The 12,457-nt window shown below is 49.6% G+C and overlaps 1 protein-coding gene across 2 annotated transcripts in view; it reads left to right on the top strand.

The window, feature by feature from the left end:
- CACNA1B (calcium voltage-gated channel subunit alpha1 B) overlaps nt 1–12,457 on the top strand; it is a 298,976-nt gene that overhangs the window by 251,580 nt on the left and 34,939 nt on the right. For both annotated transcript variants that reach the window (XM_053961845.1, XM_053961844.1), the window contains exons 33-36: nt 4,203–4,319; nt 6,865–6,930; nt 7,518–7,609; nt 9,173–9,323. In XM_053961845.1, the coding sequence (XP_053817820.1) occupies nt 4,203–4,319; nt 6,865–6,930; nt 7,518–7,609; nt 9,173–9,323 (426 nt within the window). The remainder of the gene's footprint in view (nt 1–4,202; nt 4,320–6,864; nt 6,931–7,517; nt 7,610–9,172; nt 9,324–12,457) is intronic.

Below are 12,457 nucleotides of genomic sequence, written 5' to 3'. Positions count from 1 at the left end.
CAGAGCTCCCCGGGGGCTGCAGCTCCTCCCGAGGGGCAGCTCCCATCTCTGCTCTGGGACAGGGACAGGAGCCAGGGAACGGCTGGGGCTGGGCCAGGGCAGCTCAGGCTGGAGAGCAGGAAAGGTTCTTCCCCCAGAGGGTGCTGGCACTGCCCAGGCTCCCCAGGGAATGGGCACGGCCCCGAGGCTGCCAGAGCTCCAGGAGCGTTTGGCCAGCGCTGCCAGGGATGCCCAGGGTGGGGTTGGTGGGGGGTCTGGGCAGGGCCAGGGGCTGGGCTGGGTCATCCTTGGGGTCCCTCCAGCTCAGGATATTCTGTGCTTCTGTCAAGTAGGGAATGAGGAGAGTTTTGGGCATCACACACAAAATTTTTCCACCGTTCCTGACTCAGAATGGAAGGACTGATAGGAAGTCCCTCCAAAGGCAGAGCCCTCGGGACACAGACGAGGGTGGCAAAAATCTTCAGCCTCTTAAAATCAGCAGTGGACTCCCCAAAATGCAGATGAAGCCAAGACTCTGTGCGAGATTCAGGAAAACTTCAGTGCTGGCAATACCATGGACAAATAAATGGGAACTCAGCCATTTTCTTATCAGTAATTCCTTAATTAATTCATTAATAAGGTGATTCTTGTTGATGCCAGTTGAAGAGAAGTCATAAAGCTGCCTGAGTGATGCCATTCTTGGCTTGGTCAGATTCCTGCAGCTCCTTCTGCATCCCTGTGGACAGAGGGAGCAGCTCCTGTGCTGGGCAGGAAATCTCTCAGCTGCTGAAGGCACTGGGGAACAGATCCAGGCAGTGCCTGTGCCCTGCTCTTCATGGCTTCCCTGCTTTTCAGTGTGGAAAATTCTGGAGCCCCCAGAAGCAGGGCATGGAGATCCTGGAGTCCAGAGGAGGCCATGGAGCTGCTCCAAGGAGCCAGGCTGGGAGAGCTGGGGGTGCTCACCTGGAGAGGAGAAGCTCCAGGGAGAGCTCAGAGCCCTTCCAGGGCCTGAAGGGGCTCCAGGAGAGCTGGAGAGGGACTGGGGACAAGGGATGGAGGGACAGGACACAGGGAATGGCTAACACTGCCAGAGGGCAGGGATGGATGGGATATTGGGAAGGAATTGTTCCCTGGGAGGGTGGGCAGGCCCTGGCACAGGGTGCCCAGAGCAGCTGTGGCTGCCCCTGGATCCCTGGCAGTGCCCAAGGCCAGGCTGGACAGGGCTGGGAGCAGCCTGGGACAGTGGGAGGTGTCCCTGCCATGGCAGGGGTGGGACTGGATGAGCTTTAAGGTTTCTTCCAACTCAAAACATTCTGGGATTCTATCAAAACAACCTTAAAAATGGTATCAGAGCAGTCTCCCATGGTGGGACAGCCTCCAAGGGCAGCTCTTTATCAGTGGTGTTTATTCTCCTCTATTGTTTCCCCACTCTTCCCAATTTTCTTCAGGGATGCATCTCCCATCTCCTGTTGTGGGAGGTGGTGGCAGTGCCTGGCCATGCCCAGACCCCCAGGCTCCCTTCGATACCAGCCCTTCCTATGTCAGGAAAATAGTGACAGGCCAGGGGAAAATGATTTTCCAAACATAATTTGTGATTCCTCACATGGATGATAAAATCCTAAAGCTGTGGTGCCTGTTGTGAGCACCATGAGCATCTGTGCAGCAGGAAAGCAAAAAACCAAAAAAACCTGGAAAGGATGACTTTGATAACCCAGATATCAGATCTGTGCATGGCACAGAGGTGGCTCAGTGGGAGGAGAATTGATGCCAAAAACTGTTTTACCCGAGAAATACAGCAGTGTGGAGTTTCCCCTTTGGCTGCATGCCATCCCAATTCCTGCCTGGAGAGTTGAGTTGTGGGAGGATGGGTTTTGTCTGTGGGGTGCTGAGGGTGCCACACACGTGGAGCCCTTGCAGCCACCACCAGTGTGGGGAATTGCCTCTCTCCGGGCAGTGCTGAGAACGGTCCTTCCAACGGTGCCAGGGTGTCGCTGGTGGGGGATTTTCCTGGGTTGGGAGTGATTCCACATGGAGCCGAGGCTTTCACTGCTCTTTAGGAAGTGGCAATGCCAGAGTTAAATAGGGAATGTGGGGAAAAAAAAATCTATGGACTATTTGTTCATCTAAATCCCAGGGAATGAGGGGTCACAGACATAACTGCACAGTCTTGAACCCTTTTCCCATTTAAATCCCTTTTCCATGGATAGTGCTGGGATAGCTCAGCTTGCAGGGAGCCCAGCCCAAAGCAGGTGTTAAACATCAGCTGTGATGATGAGGTTTTAACAAAGCCTGAGTAGGACAATGTTCCTGCTGCTGGGCTGCAGTTATGTGGGAAGAGGGAGATCCCACAGGATCCCACAGAGATGGATCCTGTGCCCCTGCTCCTCCTTGGAGCCTCGGGACTGTGCACAGGAAAGATCTGGCTTGAGAATTGCTCTGAAGTTCAAATCAGACTTTCAGGCCTAAGTGCTGCCAGCACTACACGTGAGGGTTGATCCAGTTCCCACTGGTGGGGAGATTTTCCTGATTAAAAGGGCTCATGGTTAAACCTCTGCCCTGCCCTGGGACTGGCTTGCAGTAGGAAGAAGAACCCCATTAGTGATGGACCCCATTAGTGACGGTCCCCATTACCCAGCTGGGTTCCAGCTCTGCCCCAGGGCCCCTTCCCCAGCCCTGCCCTGCTCAGGTGAGTGCAGCTGGACTGTTGTGAAGGGAAGGTAAGCGCTGTGCAAACAAACCTGGAGCTGATGCTGAGACAAACTGGACATTTTCAGTGCCTGTTCTACTGCCCAACCCAGGGGAATCCTCGCTCGTGCTTTGCCTGCCAGAGGTGGCTTCTGTTGCTGGCTTGAATGAGCTCAGTGTTGTCTGCTCCTTCATTGAACATTCCTGTGCTTTTCTCTTTTCTCTTTATTTGAAGATCGAGTCTGATTTTCGGTCTGTGCCTAACTCTGAGCTGCTTGTGTTTTTAACCTGAGAAACCGAGTGCATGCCTGAGACTGAGTTCTGGAACTCTTTGATGGGATTGGTGGAATGCAATGCTAATGGCCCCAAAACTGAGCTGGCATTGAAAGAATCCATAGATCCAACAAGCCCCCCAATTTCAGCATGAGCTCTGTAGCCAAATGAGCAAGAAATGTGGGTCAGTTCAAAGTGACTTCTGGTAAAACAATAATCCAAGGGAAATACAATTTTTGCTCATCTTTACCAAGCAGAGCTCCTTATGATTACATTTGCTGCTTCACTGCTCAATAGTTCAAAGTGGGATGTTTTCTCTCTTTAGCTCATGCAGTCAAATAAGTGGCTGTGATCAGAGATCCACAAAAAAGTGAATTATGGAAAGGGGGAATATTTTTTTCATCTCCTTAAAATAGGAGGGCAAGAGGGATCTGGCTTTTGCATGTTTTGTTTTGGAAAGAACCCTCTCTAGATTAGCTCATGGGGCAAGAATCCTCTTTTCCCCGAAGAACAAAAAAAAAGGGGTGAGGGGTGGGGAAAATCCTAGAAAACAAACGGAAATCAGAACCTGCCTCCAGCAGTTCTTTGATCCACTTGTGCAGACACACTTAATGAGAATTTGGAAAACCAGCAGGTTCCTAAGGCATCTTCCTGCTGGTGAAAGCTCAACCTCCCCAAATGACTCGCTGCCCTTGATCCATCTTCCAAACAATCTTCTGGTGCCATTTCTCCTTGGCAAACCTGTCCAGTTACATGCTGCACAAACGCTGAAAACCTCCAGGTTGGAAAACATCCTCATTCTTCCAAGGATGTTTGAATCTTCACTGGACAATGCCTTTCTTTGTCCCTTGCGAGTGTCTTGGCTTAAGTTCAATTCCCTGTCGAAACTGAGCTGACCAAGACTTTCAACCAACCTCATTCCTTCTTAAAATGAAAATCCGGCACCATCCCCCTCTCCCTGAGTCTTGAGGGGGAGAAAATCTGTCTTGCTCTAAGCAAATCAGCCCTCCAAGGACAGCGTGACAGGGCCTTTTCCTTTTCTCTCATTGACCCAGTAGCAGAGGGGAGGGCTCTTGTGGAGAGGGGTTTTCTCATTCTTGCTGCATGTGGAGTGATCTGCACTGACGAATGTTTCTTTTGGAAGGTTTTCTGGTGGCCGATTTGCTGCTTAGATCGTGAAGCTGGTAATTTTAATTTCTTTTTTGCGGGCTGTGGTTTCGGATCGCGGTCGTTTCTGAAGGACACAAAACCTTTACTTTCCACAGGACAACTTCATCAACCTCAGCTTCCTGCGGCTCTTCAGGGCAGCCAGGCTCATCAAGCTCCTCCGCCAGGGCTACACCATCCGCATCCTGCTCTGGACATTCGTGCAGTCCTTCAAGGTGAGCCTTGGTAACGTGGGGAGAGATTTGGGGAGAGGGTCGTGCGTGGTGCATATGGAGCATCTTCCAGTGAGGATCCAAGAGCTTCCCTTGTCTTGGAATGGCCCCTCTGCACCTCTACAGAGCGATTACAGGAATTCAGAATTCAGGAATTCTTCAGAAAAGAGGATTGGTGAGCACTGCCCAGCCACAGGAATATTAATTCTGCAGAAAATCCAACTGGTTAGCACCAAGAATGTTAATTATTAATTCATCTGGTTAGCATAACAAGGGATATTAATTCTGCTGAAAGTGAACTGGTTCGCACTGACCATTCCTAGGAATATTAATTCTGCTAAAAATGAGCTGTTGAGCACTGCCCAGCCCCAGGAATATTAATTTTCTACAGAAAAGAGAACAGGTTAGCAGTGACCATCCCCTGAATGCTGCATTTTGGAGGAGGAGGCTGAAGGGCTGCTTGCTCATGCGGACTCCAGCAAGTGCTCAACACTCAGGTTGTCCTTGAAACTACCCCAAACTCCCTCTGGCAAAGTCTGGGTGCTCAGGAATTTGCACAAAGAAGCAATGGCCTGACTGATGAGTGCCTTGTTCTTCACCTGCAGTGAGTGCAAGGTTAAATCCCTGCCCCTGGATTTGAGTCTGGCGGGATCTGGCAGAGGTGAAACCAGCCCCTTGAGCTTTGGTAACACAAACTGAGAAGCTGTAGAGCCTCGGGCCTGGGTTTGATGATGTGGAGGACTAAAATAACGAGGTTTTGTTGGGGTTTTGTTGTGAAGTTGAGGCAGTTGCTTTGCTTGGTTTCCTTTACCTCTGCCCTTTCTCCCGCCAATCCTCAGCACATTGAATTAGCTGTTTTCTAGATCTAAACAAAAGCCCACATGCCCCAAAGCTGGTTATTTTTACAGCTCTCAGCTGGTTTGCAGCCCATTTTTCATTGTTTGATGCTTTAACTCTGGTCCTGGGGCTTGCTCAGGTTCTGCAGTGCCGGGAGGAGAACACAGAATGTGGAGCCAGGATTTGTGGCAGTGATACTGGGCTCTGACACACCAGCATTCGTGGCCTGGGAGCTGTGGGAGCAGAGCCCCAGCCCCTCTGTGGGGTCTGCAGGTGTGGGGTGTTCCCAGTCAGGAGAACAATTATTTTATCTGTGGATCTCGGGAGAAGGGGCTCAGCCTTTCCCAGCACCATCCCGACCCTTCAGGGCCCAGAGTGTGGCCTGAGGCGGAGCCAGGACATCCCTGGGCTTCATGAGGAGCTGTTTGTCTGTCTGTCCCCCCAGGTCAGAGCTCTCAGGCCGTGTCCCTCGTGCAGAGGTGGCCATCAGTCCATCAGTCCCTTTTCCCCAGGTTTCCTCCAGGTTTTGTCCCAGGGGTGCCTCAGGCCCAGCGATGGCAGCCGGGCCAAGGATGGGATTGTCCCGCTCTGCTCTGGGCTGGGGTGGCCTCACCTCCAGTCCTGGGGGAGTTTTGGGCACCTCTGTAAGAAAAAGCTGTGAGAGAGTGTCCAAAGGAGGGGCACAGGGATGGGGAAGGGTCTGGAGGGCCCGTGAGGAGCAGCTGAGGGCACTGGGATTGCTCAGCTGGAGCAGGCTGAGGGCAGAGCTCCCCGGGGGCTGCAGCTCCTCCCGAGGGGCAGCTCCCATCTCTGCTCTGGGACAGGGACAGGAGCCAGGGAAGGGCTGGGGCTGGGCCAGGGCAGCTCAGGCTGGAGAGCAGGAAAGGTTCTTCCCCCAGAGGGTGCTGGCACTGCCCAGGCTCCCCAGGGAATGGGCACGGCCCCGAGGCTGCCAGAGCTCCAGGAGCGTTTGGCCAGCGCTGCCAGGGATGCCCAGGGTGGGGTTGTTGGGGGGTCTGGGCAGGGCCAGGAGTGGCACTCGATGATCCTTGGGTGTCTTTTCCAACTCAGGATATTTCATGATTCTACAATTCCTTCTGGGCTCCCTTGGCCTGCAGAACTCCTGCCCCAGGCACCACAGGGACTGGCCTGAGGGCAAGACTTCTCCGTTTTTGAGCTATTACTAATTAAGAGGCATTAATTACCCATTCATTTAGCCCAAGTGGAAAATAGCTGTCACTCTCAGTATGAGTGACATAATTACACTGCAGCCTTCACTGATTTCTTGCTAAAACTCAGAATCTTTTTGTCCTCCTGGGATCCCAAACTGGGCCTGTTTCAGAGCAGGAATTCATTTCTGGGATGGAGATTTTTTTTTTTTTTTTCTCAGACTGAATTTACAGCAAGGTCATTAACAATTAATGTTAATTATGCACACAAAGTGCCAGTGCCTGCTGGTAGCTCCAGTGTTTTGTGTGTTTTCCCTGCTTGCTGCTCCCAAGGATACAGAGAGAGCCCTTGGAAAGCCCTGCCTGTTGTGTGATCGATGAATACCTGCCTCCAGGGGGTTGTCTCCTGAGGGCTGCCACAATTCTTCATATCCTCTTCCCAGTTCCTACACCTGAAGGACAAATGGCACAAAACTCAGTCCAGCCAGGGAATTCAATGTTTGCATTTGCTGTCATTAATCCCACTTTTTCCTCTCCCACAGGCTTTGCCTTATGTGTGTCTCCTCATTGCAATGCTCTTCTTCATCTATGCCATTATTGGCATGCAGGTAAAATATTTAATTCTTTCATTCTGGCCATAAGCAGCCTGGGTTTGTTCAGGGAGCAGATGGTTGTTGCATCCACAGCAGGAGCAGCACTGATTTGGGATGAGGCAAAAACTCTTCTTGTCTGGTGCCAGGTAAATTAGAAATGAAAAAAAAGGCCTCTTTTCCTACTTTAATTGTCAACTTTCAGGTTGAAGTGTCCCCAGTGAGCTGGACAAGCCAGCTGTGGGCATGAGCCTGGATCACATTTCAGCACTGGACATCCGTGAATCCCATGGGAAAAGACCCTTCCCCTGGCTATGGACACATCAAGAGGCTGAGAGGAGGGAGCAGCCCAGGCACTGCACCTCCCTGAGAAGAAATAAACTTTTCTTGGCCTGGGATGGAGCTGAACTGCTGGAAAGGACCTTTGTGAATGCAAAGCACATGAATCTTGTGTTTGATCTCCACAACATGTTTTTATCTCCCTTTTCAGCACAGAAATTATTCCAGCTTTTGAGAGCCTTTAAACGAGGACAAATTCTTTCCCTGCCTTATTTTCCAACTCCATTTGATGTGCCTGGCTGAATCCCTTCTGTTTTCCCTGGCAGGTATTTGGGAACATTGCCTTAGATGATGAAACCTCCATTAATCGGCACAACAACTTCCGCACCTTCCTCCAAGCCCTGATGCTCCTGTTCAGGTAAGGAGAGGATAAAACATCTTCTGCTTTGTGTGTGAACAGCAAAACCATCTTTGTGCAGGTGCCAGTTGAGCTGCTCAGACTTGGACATCCTTTTAAAATAGGTATTTGTGTAAATAATCCATTCCTGCTTCCTCCTCCTCGGCAGATCGGATTCAACCCCTCCACAAAGTGTCACCTAGAGCTGTGACCCCCATGGCAACTCAGGCAGAAGCTGAATATAGAGCAGAACGTCACTGGTTTAACTGATTGATGGGTTTCCTGTCCTGAAACTTGGTTAAATTTTTTTTTTAAGTGAGAATTGCTTTAATTGGCAATTTTTGCATAACCAGAAGTCAACAGCTCCCACACCAACCCTACCTCTGCTTCAGAATTCAAGTTTTTCCCTCTGGGTTCATCCTGCCTGGAAATGAAGCATTGTCAAGTGAAAAACCAATCAAATAAGAGATTTTCATTTTAATACCTGACAAAACAGGCCCTGCTCCAGCTCAGGGCAGTTTGGGGGAGATGTTCCTCATCCAGCTGTGGAGACCCCCAGTGAGCACCAGTCCCTTCCAGCCCTGCCAAGGCTCAGCTCCAAGGATTCTGTGGTGCTGGGGATGCCTTGCCTGGGTGTTTCTGTGAAGCCACACAGAAATGGAATTAACCCTCTCCAGCTCAGAATAATCTGAATTTTAATAAAACTGGGTCATTATTCAGCCTCATGGTCCCTTACCAGCCCCACAGCAGAGGGAGTGAGGAGCAGAGGCAGCAGGACTGGGATGGGAGTTGGTTTCTGCACAATTCCCCACAAAGGGAATGGCTCTCTAGCACCCAGGCACCAGTGGGGGAATCTGCTGTCAGTCAGAATAGCCTGGAAGTTATTCCAGGTTAGATGGAGCACTGAGTTTTCCCAAAGTTTGTGTGCTGGCTGTGGGAATACAAGGCAAATGAACATTGAGGGAAGCAGGAATTCAGAGTAGGTGACTTCCAAACCAAGGGTGCACTTCACAGGGACTGCTTTGTTTTGAGGACAAACTCTCTTTGGACTCCAAAGTTTTTCTTTTTGGCTCTTTTCTCTCAATAGTAGAAGTCAGAGAGGGAGAAGGGAATTGGTGAAAAACTCCCAGGAGACTGTGATAAAAAAGAGACCCAAGTCCAACCAGCCCATGCTGGAATTTATCTGCCAGATAAAGGAGATAAGAGATTCCAGTGGAGAAGCCTGGTTTCATTTCCCATCCTCTGCACTGCCTTTAGAGCCAGCACTAGGTTCAAAAGGCAACAATCTAAACTCTGTTTACTCAGATTTGTACTGTTTAAATAATTCAGGTTTTATTCTCCACAGAAGCAATAAAGCTTTTAGCCTACCTGAGCCTGTCTGGTTTTTCTTACCCCCTGTAACAGAGGGAAATGTTCTTTCTCCTTTCTTTTTCAAGAGTAGTTCCAACTCCCAGTATAAATACAGTCTCTGCTCCTGGGCACAACCTTCCACCTCATTAATTTGGTTAATTGGGTGCAGTATTATTGCAGGGTGGCTGTCATGGGGAAGGGTGGATAAACTCAGCCTCTGCTCTGGTGTTGCAGGAGCGCTACAGGGGAAGCCTGGCACGAGATCATGTTGTCCTGCTTGAGCAACAGAGCCTGTGACCCCCTCTCTGGCCTCACCAAAAAGGAATGTGGCAGTGATTTTGCCTATTTCTACTTCGTGTCCTTCATTTTCCTCTGCTCCTTCCTGGTAAGTCAGTCCTGACCCCCCTAAAGGGGGGGGTGCTGGTTTGGATCCCCCAAACCCTTCCCTCCCCACCCCTGTGCCTCCCCCTCATCCCTAATTATAATTTAGACACTGCCAAGCCAGCTTTGCTAACCCCATTTATCATCCTGCTGATAAAATCCCCACAGAGATCATTTAGTCATTAAAGGGAAAGGGTTTATCTTTCTTCTCACGGGGAGGAGGGGGTCTAACATTTGGAATTAAGCATTAATCGGGTTTGTCTTGATTTATACCATCCCTTTGAAGAAGGGCAGTGGGGAGGGCAGGGGGACAATGCCCAAGTTCAGCAGCATCACGCTCATTTCACAGAACCCCAGGATCTGCTGAGATGGAAGTGACCCACAAGGATCATCATTTGTTTGCCAAACAAATGCAAAAATCACTTTTTTTTTTTTTTTCTACCAGAAAAGCTTTAGACATGAAAGCACTGAGAGCTGCTGAGCTTGGTTTGTACCTGTGGTCATTGTGGGGCTGAGCTTTATGAGGTGTCAATGCCTTTTTGGGGCTACCTAAAAACAGAGGCCAGGCAAAATTAAGGGAATAAAAAGCAGGAATATTTATTGAAGGGCCTTCAGGTACATTTTGGGCAGACAAAGCCCCCCAGGGGCTACACCCAAAATGGACAATGGGTCACGGGTTTCACACTTTTATAAGTTTGCTCCATTTGCATATTGGGGGTTCATCTGCCAATTCCAGCTTCAGCTAATGAAGTCATTGACCCCAGGTTTGCTCCCCCCAAGTCACTTTTGTTTCCATCTCTGGGGGCCTGAGGCAGTGAGGTGTCCTTGATTGCCAGGCCTGGAGAGGAATTGTTGTGTCTGCCCAAACTGGGAAAGCAGCAGCTCCCACTGTGTGTGGAGTTTAGAGTTCTACACTAAAGAACTGCAGGGTTACCAATATATGGAAAATAGAAAAGCTCAAATCCCAAGGGATCAGTGCCAGTGCCTTCCTGAGCGTTCATAAACACCTCCCTGCTCCTTGGGTCACTTCCCAGCCCTGCTGGGACAGAGCAGTGGAAAAGCAGGGACAGGGACCCAGTTAAAGCTCGGGCAGGAGGAGCTGAGAGCTCTGTGACGTTCCAAAAGCAGCGCAGGAGCCTTCGCTCAGTTCCAGGGCTTTGCTGAACAATCCCACGTTTGATGCTCTGTGCAGCCAATCCCTGCTGTCCCCAGGACCCCTCCAGCAGGAAAAGGAGCTCCACGTGGCAGCTTGGAGCTGGATATGGACACACCAACTTCAGTGTCCCCCTGCTGAGACCCTTTGTGTGGCTGCTGTTGTTCCTTTGGCCACCCAGGGATTATTTCTCGTGCATGTATTAAAAAACCTGCAGCCCTGAAAGCTTATCCAAAGTTAATGCTCCATTTACTGATTCCTTCAGAATTCTGGGCTTTAAACCCAAATTTTTCCCTCATATAAATCTCTAACCCAACATCAGCCATTCTCATTGTTATTTTCAAGTGTATTATTGTTTCTGAAGCTTATTTTTAAAAAACAAATAAAACAATAATAACAAAAAACCCAAAACAAACCAAACAAAAAAACCAAAACAAAACAAACAAAAAAAATCACAAAAAAACCCACAAAAAAACCCAAACCAAAACAAAACAAAAAAACACCAAAAACCCGAAAAAGAAACAAAACCAGTACAAGTAACAGCTCCTCCCCAGAGTCCCCTCCCTGGGTTTGTCAGTTGTCCCACTCAAGATGTGAGAGCAGAATTGGAGGCTGGAGCAGCTCTGTGCAAATCCAGCTCTGTGTGAGCTTTGTCCCTGAGTCAGCACTCCCAGAAAATCCTGGGAAATGGGACCAGGAGAGGGGAGAGCCCTTGAAGGAGCTAAAACCCAAAACCAGGCAAAGCCAAGCAGCTGAACTGCTACAGGACAGGGCTGTAACTGATATTTTAAAATATATTCAGCACTTCATTGCTTCCTCATGAGCAATTAAAGCTTTGCAGAGCCCAGCCTTGCCAGGAGGGCACATTTTTATGATTTGTTCAACATCACCCCATAGATTGAGGGGGTTTGGATCGTATATTTGGGTTTAAATGGTGTTTCTGGCTCTTTGTGGATGTGCAGCTTGACACAATTTTCCTCCTGTCGTTTGCTGGAGAAAAATATAAATTGAAATTTAGGTTGAGAAATATCAAATGAAAGTTAAGAATATACAGGAGGGAGAAAAGTAGAAATTGAAATGTATATTAAAAAAACAGAAATTGAAAGTTTGAGATCCTGGGGCTTTATCCAGCATCCATTCCCTGCTGTCCTCCTGCTCTCCAGTCTGCACATTGATCTTTTCCCAAGGAAATCCTCGTGATTTTTCCTGTTCTTTAATAACAGGAGAATTTCATGTGCCAGAGGCATTTCCAGGCTCTTGTTGGTGGCTGTTAGGGACAGGAGCCTTTTGTGTGTCCTGCCCCTCCCCTTTCTGGGGACCTTGGGAGGCTGGAATTGTTATGACTCTAAAATAGCACCTTTAGGCTGGAGAGCGGGATTTCCTCCAGCTGTTCTGGTGTTGATGTGCCTTGATGTGGACATGCTGGAAGAGTTCCCATCTCCTGGCTGGAGGAGCAGTGGCTGCAGCCCCTGTGTGGGCTGTGCTGGAGGGGAGAAGGAAGGGAAAGGGCTGATCCAGCTGGGATCCGGGCTGGACCATGCTGGAGGCAGCACCAGTGATGGGGACGTGGAAAAATGGGCAGGAGAGGAGGAAGCAGCAGTGGCATTCCCAGGGATCCAGGGCTCTGTTCCAAGAGTTTCTCCCTGGGCTGAGGCTGCTCCTTGTAGAAACATCCAGTTATGGGAATCATGCATGCTTCCCTTCCAGGTTTTAATTTTAATTCCCCTTCCTCTTTTTTACCTTCCCTTCTTCTTCCCTTCCCATTTTCCTTTCCTTCCCCCTTTCCCTTTTTCTCCCTTCCCCCTTCTTTCCCTTCATTCTCCCTTCTCCCTTCCCTTCTCTCTTCCCCTCTCTCTTCTCCTTTCCCTTCCTTTCTCCTTTCCCTCCTTCTGCCTTTCCCTTCTGCTTTCTCCCTTCCCTTCTCTGCTTCCCTCTCCCTTCTTTCCCTTTTCCTTTCTTCCCCCTTCCTTTCTCTCTTCCCTTCT

Source organism: Vidua chalybeata, chromosome 21 (genome assembly GCF_026979565.1).
Source record: "Vidua chalybeata isolate OUT-0048 chromosome 21, bVidCha1 merged haplotype, whole genome shotgun sequence".
In the NCBI taxonomy this organism is placed as follows: domain Eukaryota; kingdom Metazoa; phylum Chordata; class Aves; order Passeriformes; family Viduidae; genus Vidua; species Vidua chalybeata.
The sequence above is the reverse complement of the archived record's forward strand: the minus strand, read 5'-3'. Positions and strand labels throughout refer to the sequence as shown.